At 38.1% G+C, this 16114-nt stretch overlaps 5 protein-coding genes across 12 annotated transcripts; 3 read left to right on the forward strand and 2 right to left on the reverse strand.

Annotated features, from left to right (window-relative positions):
• The first annotated feature begins 114 nt into the window (after positions 1-114).
• LOC104730871 (transmembrane ascorbate ferrireductase 1) lies at positions 115-2091 on the forward strand. Its single transcript, XM_010450110.3, has 4 exons — positions 115-458; positions 1096-1144; positions 1283-1482; positions 1587-2091. Exons 1-4 carry the CDS (start codon positions 327-329, stop codon positions 1908-1910), a joined length of 705 nt encoding a protein of 234 aa, XP_010448412.1. The 5' UTR covers positions 115-326; the 3' UTR covers positions 1911-2091.
• Positions 2092-2254: 163 nt separating this feature from the next.
• Positions 2255-3500, reverse strand: LOC104730872 (transcription factor LAF1-like). The gene is made up of 3 exons (XM_019233773.2): positions 3254-3500; positions 3045-3174; positions 2255-2960 (listed from the first exon to the last, which is right to left on the reverse strand). The coding sequence occupies exons 1-3, from the start codon at positions 3378-3380 to the stop codon at positions 2423-2425; spliced, it is 795 nt and encodes a 264-aa protein (XP_019089318.1). The 5' UTR covers positions 3381-3500; the 3' UTR covers positions 2255-2422.
• A 1627-nt stretch (positions 3501-5127) lies between these two features.
• On the reverse strand, positions 5128-8069 carry LOC104730873 (pre-mRNA cleavage factor Im 25 kDa subunit 2). Its single transcript, XM_010450111.3, has 7 exons — positions 7785-8069; positions 7144-7189; positions 6276-6369; positions 6111-6184; positions 5691-5777; positions 5495-5605; positions 5128-5406 (listed from the first exon to the last, which is right to left on the reverse strand). The coding sequence occupies exons 1-7, from the start codon at positions 7901-7903 to the stop codon at positions 5335-5337; spliced, it is 603 nt and encodes a 200-aa protein (XP_010448413.1). The 5' UTR covers positions 7904-8069; the 3' UTR covers positions 5128-5334.
• LOC104730875 (DNA mismatch repair protein MSH3) lies at positions 8065-13969 on the forward strand. Of its 7 annotated transcripts, none has more exons than XR_015574791.1 (13): positions 8263-8808; positions 8899-9308; positions 9572-9763; positions 9923-10087; positions 10190-10288; positions 10526-10777; positions 11284-11535; positions 11660-11791; positions 12117-12388; positions 12471-12542; positions 12634-12783; positions 12881-13342; positions 13523-13969. XR_015574791.1 is itself a non-coding variant. In XM_087478853.1 (13 exons), the coding sequence occupies exons 1-13, from the start codon at positions 8364-8366 to the stop codon at positions 13832-13834; spliced, it is 3204 nt and encodes a 1067-aa protein (XP_087334979.1). In that variant the 5' UTR covers positions 8263-8363; the 3' UTR covers positions 13835-13969. The 7 variants fall into 7 exon arrangements, 2 of the variants coding, with proteins under 2 accessions (XP_010448415.2, XP_087334979.1); XM_087478853.1 differs by having other exon boundaries at positions 12128-12388; XR_015574789.1 differs by having other exon boundaries at positions 8065-9308; positions 12112-12388.
• On the forward strand, positions 13954-15869 carry LOC104730874 (protein phosphatase inhibitor 2). Of its 2 annotated transcripts, XM_010450112.3 has the most exons (5): positions 13954-14215; positions 14476-14530; positions 14830-14942; positions 15191-15370; positions 15479-15869. In XM_010450112.3, the coding sequence occupies exons 2-5, from the start codon at positions 14526-14528 to the stop codon at positions 15736-15738; spliced, it is 558 nt and encodes a 185-aa protein (XP_010448414.2). In that variant the 5' UTR covers positions 13954-14215; positions 14476-14525; the 3' UTR covers positions 15739-15869. The 2 variants fall into 2 exon arrangements, with proteins under 2 accessions (XP_010448414.2, XP_087334981.1); XM_087478855.1 differs by lacking the exon at positions 14476-14530 and having other exon boundaries at positions 14102-14215.
• Positions 15870-16114: the final 245 nt, after the last annotated feature.

Genomic DNA, 16114 nt, shown 5'->3' on the forward strand with positions numbered 1-16114 from the left:
TTGGTTGGTGGTAAAATGAGCAGACACGAAGCGGAGGGGTCGATACAGCTACCGCTATCCACGTGGCAAAATTTAATTCGTCCATACAAAGCTGCTACGAAAGTAGATAAAATCGAAAGGGATGGGCGAGGCCCACGTGTCTGCGAAGAAGTCCCCACAATTGGATTGGATAATGTAAATGGAATAAAAATAAAGGATCTGATGAGGATTGAGTCTTGAGTCTTGAGTCTTGAGTCTTCTTCTCAGAGTTTAGTTCAAGTGCTTCCAGATTAATCGGACAAAAGACAAGAAGAAGAAAGAAACAGAGTTTGAGAGAAGAGAAAGATATGGCTGTCGGGATAAACGCGATGGCGGTGACGTTTGTGGCGCACGCGCTGGCGGTAATGGTGCTGGTTTGGAGTATTAGTTACAGAGGTGGATTGGCCTGGGAAGCTACTAACAAGAATCTCATCTTCAATGTATTTATGCTTTCTTTCAATCTCCCTTCAAACTTAATTCACTAAAAGCTCTCTCCTTTCTCTCTCTCTCTCGCGTCTGCGTTGACTCTTTTCTGTCTCATTCAATTTAGTGGGTGATTTTACAAATCCACCTGATCCTAGTTCCGATTTTTTAAAAGTCTGATCGTCTTGTCTAGCTGACTGCAAAACTTCTTTTTATCCGTTTCTCAGTACCGTTTTCTAAGTGAGTGAGTGAGAATCCTCTTGTTATCTTAATATCTGTTTAGGTTGTAACATAATAGGTCTTTTAATCACTAGTCAGAGATAACTATAATCTTGTAAGCATTAGTCCTCTTGTGTGTCCCAAGTTTTTGCTATTGAAGTGCCTTAGGATCCATGAGTGTTGTTGTGGGGGTCGTATTCAGTTTATTACAGTATGACTGAATGTACAGAACGTGATGTTTGGTCTTCTTGTTTTGTTTCATTGATTGTGTTCAAAAAAAGGTTTCTTGGCTCTTCTCTTCAGTTGTCTTTAATTCTGTTTTTTCTAGCCATTAAGATTGTAACAAGAGCTTGTAATCTTTTGTTTCACTACCTTATTTGCAACCTGTGTTTGTTGTGTTCTGATACATTTTCGTTTTCTTTTTATGTGATCCAGCTGCATCCTGTTCTCATGCTCATTGGATTTATAATCTTGGGAGGAGAAGGTAACGATTACAACATCTGTTGAACAACGATATAAATAAAGATATCACTTTCTTTTTGATCTTGGTTAGTCCCGTTGATAGTCATCATCATTTCATTCCATATAATCTTGGTCTTTTTTTTTGGAATTGGAAACGAAGCCATTATAAGTTACAAATCGCTTCCCCTGGAGAAACCAGTGAAGAAGTTGATCCACCTTATACTCCATGCCATTGCTTTGGCTCTTGGGATCTTTGGCATCTGCGCAGCCTTCAAGAACCACAATGAAAGCAACATCCCTAATCTTTACAGTCTCCATTCCTGGATTGGTATTGGAGTCATTTCCCTTTATGGCTTCCAGGTATAATCCCATGGCCTTTTTAGCTCCACTAGACAATTCTTTCCCCATTAAAAACATATAATCAATTCAAAGATAATCAAACAAGTTCTTTTTGAACTTTGCAGTGGGTGTACAGCTTCATAGTGTTCTTCTTCCCAGGAGGATCAGCAAATCTGAGAAGCGGTTTGCTTCCGTGGCACGCAATGCTCGGCCTATTTGTTTATATACTTGCGGTTGGGAATGCAGCTCTAGGGTTTCTGGAAAAGCTGACTTTCTTGGAGAATGGAGGGCTTGACAAGTATGGATCCGAAGCATTTCTCATCAACTTCACGGCCATTGTCACTATTCTCTTTGGTGCCTTTGTGGTACTCACTGCTTCTGCTAAGTCTCCGTCACCTTCCTCCTCCAATGATGATGATACTGTTGACTACAGCTACTCTGCTATATAAATAACACTTTCTACATTCCACTTACATCTGAATTGCCCCTTGTTAATTCTATCAAAACTCCATTTATATATGTAGCGAAAAGCTTTTGTGTTATACGAGTTGGCTACTTGTGTGCTGTGTAAAATCTTCAAAAGTATTTGATGAATCTTACTATACTTTTATTTCTATTTCTTTTAAAACCTCTCATCATCTATGTATCATATCTAATTGTTATACTGTTGTTAGGTCTAAGCTAGCGTAGTCGGTTAGACAACCCATTTTGAGCAAAAAAAACAACTCGAATGGGAATATTCATTAACTTTCACGACCTTTGCGTCTCCTGATATGGTATTGGTGACAAAGCATTAAGACAAAACTGAACACTTTTCTTACTTTCGTTTTCCCCGTTTTGGTCAACCGCAAACGTTCGTTTTCCCTTATAAATTTGATTTACAGTACATATGACCTACGTCGCTGTTGATGAAGAAAAGAATCTAGTAGAAGAATTACAATCTCAGGACGACTCTCTGTGATCAATTTTGAGACTCATGCTTCTGAAACTTGGAACCAAACACGACGTCGTTAAGAGTCCAGTTGTTGTTGTTGATCATCATTTCGTTGTAATGGAATCGATCAACATCACTTGTTTCTTCATAATCTGAGACATTGTTTTCGACATTTGGAGCTTGATTGTGCTTCGAGTCTGTAAAAACAGAGGAGTCATCGATATGGGGATCCGAAGAAGAAAGCCATTCGTTGAAGAAAAGCCTTGGAAGCTCAGGAGCAGAAGAACATTGATGATTGTTATTTACGTTGCTTTCTTGTGATGGAGATGAAGTTTTGTTCTCTAGGAGTCTCTGGAAGTTAATCACATGACTCGAGATCAAGGTTTCGGGGTTTCTTTTTCCACAAGAAACAAGTGATGAAGAAGAAGGAGAAGAAGAAGAGGATATGTATTTTGGGTGCTGCAAGTTCTGAGACTTAAGCCATCTCTTTTTCAAATGAGAATGCCAATAGTTCTTTATCTCGTTGTCTGTTCTTCCAGGTAAGAATTTTGCTATTTGCGACCACCTAAATACACCTTATCATTAGTCTCTCTAGCTCTTTAACTATCATCCTAATAACAATAAGGTTAGGTCTTGGGGTTATACTTACTTGTTACCCAAGGAAGAATGAAACGCCAAGATGGTCTCTTCTTCTTCTGCGCTAATCATTTCCCTCTTCAAACCTGGTCTTAGGTAATTAATCCATCTTAATCTGCAACTCTTCCCATTCCTTTGTAGCCCTATCAAACCAAAGTTGACTAAATTAAGTAATAATTTGGTAGCTGACAAACTAGTACAGAAGAAGATGAAATGAGAGACCAGCTTTGATGGGAACAGTAGTCCAGCAAGAATGGCCATGGGAGAGGATGCAACTCCTTAGCTTCTCGTCTTCTTCGGGTGACCATAACCCTTTCCTCTGTTTCTCTCCAGATTTCGTCTTCCCCATCACTATATCGTCTTTAATTAAAGCTGTCCCTGATACAAGAAAACATGTCTCAATATTATGATGACTGAGACAACATATATCACCAAAATGTCTACAGATAGAGCCTACATACTTAGTGTTAAGAAATGACCAAATAGGCCTGTTTAGAGTAAAAGACAACTGACATGTATATATTGTATTTTTTATGAATTTTTTATGGAAATTTATTTCTGAATATCTTATATGTATATTGTATGCATTTGTATTAATTATGTGTGTAGCAAAAGTCTACTTGGATAAAATTGATTGTTGATTGATATACAGTACATTATAAGGTTCCTACGTACATGAAAAAGAAAAAGGAAGAAGAATCTTTGCAATTTCTTGTTTGCAACTCTTCGTTTCTTATATCTACTTCACTGGAGTTTTATACACACAAACAAAGATAGTTGCAAAAAAATATCATAGAGATGACCAAATGATCAAGTTTAACGTGAGACGTGATCTAAGCCACAAACTAGTAATAATTCTAATAGATGCATGGAACATTAACGTGAGACGTGACCTCGAGATATCAAAACTGAGTTACAATAGACAATATTAACGAAAACGTCAAACTAGTATAACAAAAGAAAAGAAACAAAACTGTCAAAAGGGTATAACTCGGTTGTTTCATAGTTACAGAAATATGTTTATAAGATATATTAAATGTGAGTTACACATTTACAATGGACGGTGTCTTGAGTAGTTAGATAACATCTTCATATCCAAAACACTCTCAAAATGTCGGCAAGAATTTTATAAGGCCGACTTCTTTAATTTTAAATCGCGTCAATGAGTTTTTCTTTTGTTAGGAACTTCACCCTGGTGGAATAATCTGTCTGATTCAATTCAATGATTTACGAATAATGATGAAATAATGATTATTGAGAATCATCCAATCTGTTAATCTTTTTCGTAAAGCATCATTAGCAAGCAGCCAAATTGCATTTGAATCAAATGATTTGATAAAGCAAGTACAACTTGAAATAATAATTAAGAGCTTTTTTTGTTTTGTTTTCTGAATTATATAAATTCAGTTAAAATATGTATGTAGTTAAGTCAACATTGAGCTCCTATTCGCTGCTTGTAATCATCATTGGTTTTTTTCTATTTTCCGCTCACGATGTTGTTTTTCTTGATAACAATACAGAAAAATATTACATTTTACACGGACAAGTGGACCAATAATAAGAGTCATGTGAGGAATATTGTTAACTTTAAAACAATATGAATTCCTTCTGTCCCGGTCGAAATGGCCCTGTCGCGATTTTAATATACCTCTGATTTTGTATTTTACTTGTTGGCTCTATTGGCCTGTGGAGATATGATGGGTAAAGAAATTGAGAGAAACAAAAAAAAAGAAATGACTATCTTGTCTTGGTCGTGAAGATCGCATTATATAATTTGCCGTCAGACTAATCGCCAATGAAACACGACGACTAATGTTATGGTGACCTAATGTTTTGCCCACAAAACTTCTCCTACTTCGACCATTCCGGCCTTGTGGTTAATAACATACAGTATTTGTCATTAGTTTGTTGATTTGTTACCGGTGTGGTATTTCGTCTATCAAACAAAGTAGTTTGAACATGGCCTAGTTTGTCTTTCATTTCTCATACACATAGCATTAAAATAGAAATATCATTTAACATTGAATGAAACACATGTTTTCGGTTAGACAAAACAGGCGTTAGTCAAATAATGACGAATGCTTCAAGAAACGAGATACAATAATCTTCTTTTCTTTTTTTTTTTGGTGCTGAAACTTTGAACCAGTTATACATAATCAAATCCAACATGTCTATAATGTAAATAATCCCACACGCATCATCCGAAAATCACATCTCTAAACCGGTAGCTACAGCTCTCTACCGTACCTAATAAGTAACTTAGCATCTGATACCTTTCTTCTTCTTCAACACACCGAGCAGAATCACGAACTAATCATGTTGAAATGGAATCTGGATAGCTGTTGGGGAATGGTTGATATAACCGGTCCGTATCTCTGTTACAGGAAAAGAGCATATGGTTAGAATTTTGTAGCAAAACCCATTTTCCAAAGGTAAATAATAGTATCTTGATATAAGTAAAACCTGAACATTGTCATAGAGCTCAAACAAAGGGACGGCCAAGAGTTTCAAGTTTTTAGGCACAGCAAAGTACTCTTTCTCAGACAAGTGAACAATGTAGAGTCTCTTGCATTCCTGGTCATGCCACAAAAAAAATGAGATATAAGGAAAAGGATAAAAGAAGAAAGTTGAAAAGCTAGATTGTGTTCTCTGTTACTACCTTTGGTTTCGTAATGTGAGGAGGGCAATACGGGTACATCATGGTTTCAAAGTTTGGACGCCACCATGTCGCAACACATTCTCCTACCTATTAAAGGGGGAAAAAACCCATAAAAAAACCAACGGATCAGGGACATAGCTAGTCATATAACACAATCAGACGTGTATCAATTCATGGCATAGTCTTCTTTCTTCATGTAATAAATAAACAAATGACACCAGAGCTATCTTTGTTTCATTGTATAACTCCCTCATTCCTGGCATGCTAAGAGTAATGACAAAACTATTTCTGTATCGAATTGTTCTCGTTTCCGTTAAGAGCAAGCACATGCTACACCGACCTAGTTCTTGTAAGGCATCTATCTATACCTAAATATCTGGTCACTATCAGTCAAAAATAGAGGTAAAACCAGGATGGTACCTTCCAGTCAGGTACAAGTGCAGCCGAATTGCCTCCAAGCTTACTGGTCAACTTTCTTTTCAGGCCATCAACTTCTGCAGACACAACATCGTACACCCAAAACTTAAGCAACCAAGTAACTCACAACAGTATAGAAAGTGTTACTAACAGATGATCATTGTATACCATTTTCTCCAGGCTTCAGGCGTCCACCTGGAAGTTTGCAGAATGTGTTACCAATTTGCAGGAGAAGTATATGAGGATGGTTGTGTTCTTGTACCTGAAAGGTTTACCAACATAAGGTATCAAGAACAATCCCAAGGTTAGAGAGATATAAGTAATGTCAAATTATCTACTTAACTTACACACCAACAAGATAGTTGTAACTGTGGGTTATATAGGTTTATAAGATTGAGTTTTAGGATGTCAAAACAACATCTTATATTTCCAACGATCTCAAGAGATGAGAAAGTGAATGTAAAGCAGATGATACTCCATCGGAAAACATGACAGCTTAGAAGGGCAAGGGTGCATATAAACAAATTAAGAAATGAAACAAGAAGATGCATCAAATATGTCTGCTATATGGCACCGTTCAAAACCTGTGACTTAGTAAAACTAAAAGATCATTTTTATGACTTTCTTCAGTCAGTTTTACCAAAATTTCATTGGATCCATACAGCTTGTGACTTTCTTAAGAGCAGTTTAATACATTCATGTAATTAGAGTTGTTTGGAATAAAAGGTTACCCAAACAGTACAAAATTGAGTTGGAGATGGCAACTAGAAAAGGAAGTAGATGACTCCAGGCATATATCAAACACTTCTATAGTTATGCCCCAATTCGAATAATAATTGGGTCGAGAACGTATCTTTACAGAGAATGATAAGATAAAGTACAAATATGTTGACACTTATTATGCATATGGCAATGTGGCCATACAATCCATGAACCACATAACTGTTACACCGACTCTAAGACAGCACACAAATAAACACAGAGAGAACAACAGACGATGTTTATAACTAGTAGAGTGGATAAAAAATTATCATACCAACAGAATCCCTTCAACGCTAGTCCTCATGCCTTCCTTCATATAGCTGCGACACACAGGTAAGAAATCAAGAAAGAGATACATTAGTCATCAGAGTGTCTTAAGTTAGAACAATAGAATTCCAGACTTCAATTAGTCAAGCAAAAAGCATGAGACTTTACTTACAAAATTAAAGTTATAGCTGTTCCCCTCTCAAATCAATCAGTGGAAACTTAAACAGCCTATAATTTTTTCTGTTCACTAAGTCAAATCTTTCTTAAAGAGTTCCTCTAAAATATGAACAAAGTTATAGTTGTGTAAAATTGCCAAAAGATCATAACAATATTTGTTAAGGAGCCAAAAAAAAAACAGAGAATAAACAAAATCAAACAAGCCAACCCATTCTAAAAGACGAATCCAAAGTTCACCAGCTGAGCAAGGGAGAAGCTAGACAATTCAAAACCAGCGAGAGAACGCAGATAAGCAGACACACTTATAAAAAATCTCGAATTGTTTACCAAATCAGCGAGATCATGATCTAAAAGCATGTAAAGGCTGGAACTTTCTAGGGTTTTAAAAATCTTATCTTCTTCTCCAGAAGAGCAGCTACTAGAAGAAGAAATAAAACAAAGAGGAGAACGAAGGAGAGAGGCAAAACGTACTTGATTTTCATACGAGCGAGTCGGTCGGCGACGGAAGTGTCCTTCTCCAGCTTAGGTTCCTTAGTTCCGAAACTGTAGTTCGAAAGCGGGTACGTGTTCACCACCTGAGACATAGCCATCTCTCTCTCTCTGTCTCTCTCTAACCCAAATCGACTCAGACAAAACTGTTCGGTTTCTCTTCCCCTTGTCTCTCTCTCGATCTATATCGATCGGCGGCGGCGACGGTGACAGAGGAGTAATGTCGTCGGGGGCAATTTAATGACACCGTCTCTCTCTACCACCAGCAAACTTCTAGACTCACGGCCGTAGACTCTTTTATTATTTTAATACTTCAGGCCCATTTTAATCTCTCGGGCCGGACCATTTTAATTTTTCGGCCCGGTACATTTTAATGTCTCGGCCCGGCCCATAAGAACCGCTGCCTTCGTCACTTTGCTTAATGCAGTAGTTTCAGTGATTCTTCTTCTTCTTCTTGGTGGTCGGTTTAGTGTTTTTAGTATCAATCAATCTAAGAAAGCGCGCGAAAATTGGCAACCCAAGTTCGCCATAGCCACACACGACCTTCCAATTTCTCTTACTATGAAGAAAGCAAACATGGGCAAGCAAAAACAGCAGAGAATTTCTCGATTCTTCGCTCCCAAACCCAAATCCCCAACTCAGGAACCGGTTCCGGTGGCTGAATCATCATCGCCGGCACCGAAGATATCCGCCACTGTCTCTTTTTCTCCGTCAAAGCGTAAGCTTCTCTCCGACCACCTCTCCGCCGCGTCACCCAAAAAGACTAAACTTTCTTCTCCTCACACTCAAAACCCTGATTTACACCGAAGGTTTCTCCAGAGATTTCTTGAACCCTCACCGGAGGAATCTGTTCCCGAGACGTCATCATCATCGAGGAAGTACACGCCATTGGAACAGCAGGTGTTGGAGCTAAAGAGCAAGTACCCAGATGTGGTTTTGATGGTTGAAGTTGTTTACAGGTACAGATTCTTCGGAGAAGACGCTGAGATTGCAGCACGCGTGTTGGGTATTTACGCTCATATGGATCATAGTTTCATGACGGCGAGTATACCGACATTTCGATTGAACTTTCATGTGAGGAGATTGGTTAATGCAGGGTACAAGATTGGTGTGGTGAAGCAGACTGAAACTGCAGCTATTAAGTCTCACGGTGCTAACCGGGGAGGTCCTTTTTTCCGGGGACTATCGGCGTTATATACCAAAGCCACACTTGAAGCGGCTGAGGATATAAGTGGTGGTTGCGTTGGTGAAGAAGGTTTTGGTGCGCAGAGTAATTTTTTGGTTTGTGTTGTGGATGAGAGAGTTGAACCGGAGGCATTTGGTTGTGGTCTGGAAATGAGTTTTGATGTTAGAGTTGGGATTGTTGGCGTTGAGATTTCAACTGGTGAAGTTGTTTATGGAGAGTTTAATGATAATTTTATGAGGAGTGGGTTAGAGGCTGTGATTTTGAGCTTGTCACCAGCTGAGCTGTTGCTTGGCCAGCCTCTTTCACAGCAAACTGAGAAGGTAAATTTTATCTCTGTATGAGTAAAAATGTTACTAATTTAAGCATTCTTGATTAATTTTGAACAGTTTAGCTCCTCAATCGGTTTTCTCAGATTCTGTCTAGAGTTATTGTGCGCTGAATCCTTCATGATTAACTGTTTGACATAAGAATCTCTGTCTGTATGTGTATAATCTCTATGTAGATTAGTTTAGAAGACTTTAATTTCTTAGGGTATGTGCATACATGTTGTGATAGATGATCGTTTGGTATCTTTGTTTGGCAGTTTTTGTTGGCACATGCTGGACCTACCTCAAATGTTCGAGTGGAACGAGCCTCACTGGATCGTTTCCGCAGTGGTAGTGCAGTAGATGAGGTTATTTCATTATGTGAAAAAATCAGCGCAAGCAACTTAGTAGATGATAAAGAAGTCAAGGTGGAGGCTGCTGAAGAAGGAATGTCTTGTTTGACAGTTCACGTACATCATTTGATTTTCTAAAAGCTTTCTCTTTTTTTGATTTTGATGATCCTGTTAACATGAAATTGTTAATAAACACATCTAGCTTTCGAGAAGAGTTTTCTTTTATCAAATGCTTGCTGCAATTCCTGCTAACTTGTTCCTTTGTTGATGTTGCAGACAATTATGAACATGCCAAATCTGACTGTTCAAGCCCTTGCCCTGACATTATGCCATCTCAAACAATTTGGATTTGAAAGGATCCTTTACCAGGGGGCTTCATTTCGCACTTTGTCAAGCAGCACAGAGATGACTCTCTCAGCCAATACGCTGCAACAGTTGGAGGTACTTTCTGCTTTATTTAGCGTGTCAGTTAATATTAAAATTTCAGCCATTTCGAAGTATCATAACTGAGTTTCCCTCATAATAAACTTTATCTATATTCAGGTTGTGAGAAATAATTCAGATGGATCGGAATCTGGCTCCTTATTCCATAATATGAATCACACTCTTACAGTATATGGTTCCAGGCTTCTTAGACACTGGGTAAGACACAATATCCTTTCTTCTTAAATATTTGTAATAGCTTTGTACGTTTGGTCTTGTTTCAAGTTTTGTCGTCTTACAATAAAGAAAAAATAATTTACTGGCATCTTCCAGTTCTTGAAAGGGACATAGATTTCTATACTTACCCCTCAGAGTTATCATGAAGATTTTGCTAAGTGGTATGGAAATTAATTAGAAAGACCTCATATCATGGTATGTGCACTTCCATTTCAACAGGTGACTCATCCTCTTTGCAATAGAAATCTGATATCTGCTCGCCTTGATGCTGTTTCTGAGATTTCTGCATGCATGGGATCTTATAGTTCTTCCCAGAACAGCAATGAGTTGGTTGAAGGAGGTTCTGAGAGAACAACTGTATCACCTGAATTTTATTTCGTTCTCTCCTCAGTCTTGACATCTTTGTCCAGATCATCTGATATTCAACGTGGAATAACAAGAATCTTTCATCGGACTGCTAAAGCCACAGAGGTGATACTTGGCCCTCTTACATATGCGCTTGTGTTGACTAAAGTTAGTTAGATTCTCAGATAGTGCAATACTGTAATAATTTTGTCCTCGGAAATAGTTTAAAGTCTCCACCATGTATGTTGACTGACCAAGTCTAATCATAAAAAGTCCCTCTGAAGTGAGTTGGAAAATAATACAGAGTGATGGTCTCTTCGCGATATCTAGTCAAAGAAATATGTGCTTCATAGAATCGTAGTAATAGGCTAATAGCACCATTGTTCAGTATCATGTCCTCTTTTCTCACGTTGGATTTCATTTTATAGACATAGTCATATGGGTAGCTATAAACTTCAACGTGCCAATTCTCAGTTATCTTGATTAGGAAAAAGAAATAACGGGCAGAGCAGAAAAATATTGAAGAGTTATACGAGTTTTGCTTCACTTCCATGTTTTTGTAAACTAGCTCTTGCTTTCTAACCCTCTTCCTTAACTGAGGTCTGAGGGTTCTTAACTTTCTGGATGAAAAGTTCATCGCAGTTATGGAAGCTATTTTACTTTCGGGGATGCAACTTCAGCGGCTTGGCATAAAGCAAGACTGTGAAATGAGTATGCCATCCACAACTGTGAAGTCTTCTCTTTTGAGAAAATTGATATCTGTTGTTTCATCCCCTGCTGTTGTTGACAATGCCGCGAAACTTCTCTCTGCCCTGAATAAGGAAGGGGCTGTTCGAGGAGACTTGCTCGACATACTAATCACGTCCAGCGGCCAATTTCCTGAGGTTTGTATCTTCTATGCATCACACAGCTTCTTATCCTTAAACTTGTTTTGTTTTTTTTCATGAATCAATTGTTTAGTGGCGATGTTGTGTTCCATAACTCAATTGTAATATTTGCTATGCACAGCTTGCTGAAGCTCGGCAAGCAGTTTTAATCGTGAGGGAAAAACTGGATTCCTCGATAGCTTCATTTCGCAAGAAGCTCGCAATTCGAAATTTGGAATTTCTTCAAGTGTCCGGGATCACACATTTGATAGAGGTACCCTCTCGAGAAACTCATGATTTATATATGCTTTCATACCGCAAGAGTGCAGTTTCTTGATTTGTTTTGAAATTGCGCCTAAAAGGAATCCCAAAAGCACCGTCATGTTTCAGGATAAGAATAAGTATCATGAAGGTAGCTAGTGTTTGCTTCTTTTTATGGTTACTGTTCACTCCTTTCTCGTGCACATATAATCCATTAAAAACATTCACAGCTCTTGAGCCTATATATATTTTTTTTTTTTGTACCAAGTAAAACATTTGTGTGTTTAATACTCTCATCTTTGAAAGTTGTGGGCCTTTATTTCTGATCTGAAGCTAAGGCTTTGTACAGCTGCCGGTTGGTGCCAAGGTCCCTATGAATTGGGTGAAAGTAAATAGCACCAAAAAGACTATTCGGTATCATCCCCCTGAAATTGTAGCTGGGTTGGATGAGCTAGCTCTAGCAACTGAACATCTTGCCATTGTGAACCGAGCTTCGTGGGATAGTTTTCTCAAGAGTTTCAGTAGATACTATACAGATTTCCAGGCTGCCGTTCAAGCTCTTTCTGCGCTGGACTGTTTGCACTCCCTGGCAACTCTATCTAGAAACAAGGTTGAAATAACAAACTACAAAATATGTGCTTGTAGTCACGGCTTTGCAATTCTTAACTTCGTTCAAATTTATGCCTCTGCAGAAGTATGTCTGTCCCGTGTTTGTGGATGACTGTGAACCAGTTGAGATAAACATACAGTCTGGTCGTCATCCTGTATGCATCTGCTCTCACTTCCTTTTCTCTTTCTTTCTATGTTTAATTAAATTGGAAATGTATCAATCATTTTGTTTTGAAAAATTCCCAGGTATTGGAGACTATATTACAAGATAACTTTGTCCCAAACGACACAAGTTTGCATGCAGAAGGGGAATACTGCCAAATTATCACCGGACCTAACATGGGAGGAAAGAGCTGTTATATCCGCCAAGTTGCTTTAATTTCTATAATGGCTCAGGTAACATAGACATTAACAGTATAAGCTTATGCCTTACCAAAATCTCTTACGTATGTTTAATGCTAAATGATTCTGACTACTCCCTTTGGTTTCCCAGGCTGGTTCCTTTGTACCAGCTTCATTCGCTAAGCTGCACGTTCTTGATGGTATTTTCACTCGGATGGGTGCTTCAGACAGTATCCAGCATGGTCGAAGTACCTTTCTGGAAGAATTAAGTGAGGCGTCGCACATAATCAGAACCTGCTCTTCTCGTTCGCTTGTTATATTAGATGAGCTTGGAAGAGGGACTAGCACACACGACGGTGTAGCCATTGCCTATGCAACATTACAACATCTCCTAACAGAAAAGAGATGTTTGGTTCTTTTTGTCACGCATTACCCTGAAATAGCTGAGATCAGTAACGGATTCCCAGGTGCTGTTGGGACATACCATGTCTCGTATCTGACATCGCAGAAGGATAATAGTGGTTTTGATCATGATGATGTGACCTACCTATATAAACTTGTGCGTGGTCTTTGCAGCAGGAGCTTTGGTTTTAAGGTTGCTCAGCTTGCCCAGGTAAACTCGCCTCAAATACCTAAGTTTATATCTGACATACAGAATGAGCAGCATAGGTAGGCCATCCTAAAAGAGGCCTTAAATAAATTGAAGATGATCAGTAAATGCGTTAGTCACTGAAATATATGGCTATGGTTGGTCCACTCATGAAACTGATCTCACATATATACTTGACTGCAGATACCTCCATCTTGCATACATCGAGCCATAACCATGGCTGCAAAATTGGAAGCTGAGGTACGTGCAAGAGAGAAAAACACACGCATGGAATCACTCGGAGAAGGAAAAGGTCATGAAGAAGATCCAGTACATGGTGACCCTGAAGATTCAAAAAGCTTAGAAGAATCTGTTTCTGGTTTAGATGACTTCTTTGCAGACCTGAAACTTGCTCTCTCTGAAGAGGAGAACCCTTTGAAATCATTCGAGTTTTTAAACCGTGCGTGGAAGATTGCAGAAGAATCAGTGTTAGCAAGTTTGGCAAAATCAAACTAAACACACACTCCATCGTTATTTAATCTAATTGCAAGTATGTTGGCACCTGCAAGGTTCTGATCATCTCTGCAGGCTAAAGTATGTAGTTGTGTACATATACAGTATTAACATTTTAAGAAGATTTCCAGAAGTACCCTTACCTTTTGTACGAAGCAGTCCAAACGTGGAATAGTCGAATAATCTAACGGATTATAATATCCCATGTGGCTAACATTAGCATCTATTATGGTCAAAGTCAAATGCACGGACGGCTATCGAGCGTGTGTCCATCGTGGCCAAGGGCGGGGGTTAAAATATGAGATTCTTCTCTTCGCCACGAGAAAAACTTTCCATTTTCAACAAAAGTTGGAAAAGAGAAGAGAAAGAATCGGATTCATAGAGGTAAAGGAAAAATCTTTCGTTACGATGTTCTCATCTTAGAAATCGAAACAAGTACCGATTGGTGTTTATGTCGAATACAATATGTTCCGTTCCGTGTGTTTGGATTTTGGTCGAGGATTAGTCTTTTGTGGTTTCAGGGTCCAATTTCTCTGTGTTTTTATGTCGACGGAGGATAAATTGGTGTTTTGCCTGTAGTAGTATGTCGTTATTTTCTTTATTGTTGTCGTTAAAGATAAGCAAATATATGTTTAATGTTGCAGTCAGGTGAACTATAATATTTTGTTGGGAAAGAGTATATAATCAGCTCAAGATGAAGTACGTTTCTCCTTCTCCCTGTTTCTTTTCACCTTTTTTTTTTTTTTTGTAGTAGTTAGACTCTTTGTTAGAATTCTGGAATGCACTTTTCACCTGATAGAGTATAGCATGATCTTCATCTTAGTGAATCTTTTACTTTTGTCTTGGTTTAAGGCTCATGTATTGGCTAGGTGATACATGTTTAGTTTACCTCAGGATGTTTACTATATGTACAATTCAGGCTGCAGCACAATTTTATTTGTTTTCAGCTATTAGCAACACTTATTTTCTCTGTTGAGTGTATACATTTCTTATGGCAGGGGACGTGTACAATGGGATGAAGCTAATATAGTGGAAATTGAATCCAACAAACCTGTAAGGCAGAAGATTACCGAACCAAAGACACCGTATCACCCCATGATTGATGATGATGGTTTGTCCATTTCTCTGTTTTGGACTTTTTTATGGTTTTGGCTACATATATATGCTTCTGGCAATACTGGCATATAGTAAATACAAAATAGTAGTCACCATCTCTATACAGAGGAAATTAAAATAACACAAACATAACCTACAGTATATGCTTCATGTTGGTTAAATTTGAAATGGTGTCAGTCTAGTTGGAAGAGTGACCTGAACAAAATTCTGATATCTTTTTCTTTCTGGGTTGGTTTTATTCAGGTTCTCTGTCTCCTAGAGGAAGATCATTTGACAACTGTGTTGATGAAATGCATCGTGCGGAAGAACTAAGGAATGTTCTGAATGATGTAGCTTCTTCCAGTAAAACTTTGAGCCAGAGATCCGAGTCTGGTGGCTGGAGCTGGTCCGAGGATGACACAGATCCAATGGATGAATATGAAGGTTATTTACAAAACCATATAAATAGATCAAAGTTACATGACTCGTAGTTTCATCAGGTTCTTGATTCCTAGATAACATCTTAATCTATGTTTTTTTGTGCAACTACAGATTCTGAGATTGAGAAAAATGAAAGTTTCAAAGAGCATAGACGGGTACACTATGACGAGTTTCGAATGGTAAAGGAGCTGAGATCCTCTGGGTCTTTCTATGGTAAAGATGCAGAAGTGGATGATGGTGCCAGAATTGTTAAATCCGAGGCAACAATCTCACAAAAAGCTCCCAGTGTTATTATTGGCTCGGATAGAGAAACAGCTGATGGTGATCCGGATGCAATATCACCGGGAAAGACATCTTTGTCCTCTAGTTGATTCAAACCTCAGAATGAACCATTTGTCACTACAGACTACGATGTTACTAAACTCTGTAGCAAACACAAGTTTTAACTACAGACTACGATGTCACTAACTGATATGAATTTTCACTAAAAGTTATTAATTAATGATTGGTGTAATAAGTTTAATATGAAAATAAATACTAGTAATATGTATCCTCACTAATCAGTAATCACTAAAGACCTTTTTCCAAAGTATCTAAAAATACAGAAAAAAACCATTATCAGCTAAATTTGTTAAACAATACTACAAAATTTTATTAATTTGAACCACGTTGATGAATTGATTAAAAATAAAAATAATTAAGAAACAATAACAGGTCAGAATTTGATTGGAAATATACGATGATAGA

The sequence above is a fragment of the Camelina sativa genome, chromosome 12, assembly GCF_030686135.1.
Source record: "Camelina sativa cultivar CO46 ecotype springtype chromosome 12, ASM3068613v1".
NCBI classification, from domain to species: Eukaryota; Viridiplantae; Streptophyta; class Magnoliopsida; order Brassicales; family Brassicaceae; genus Camelina; species Camelina sativa.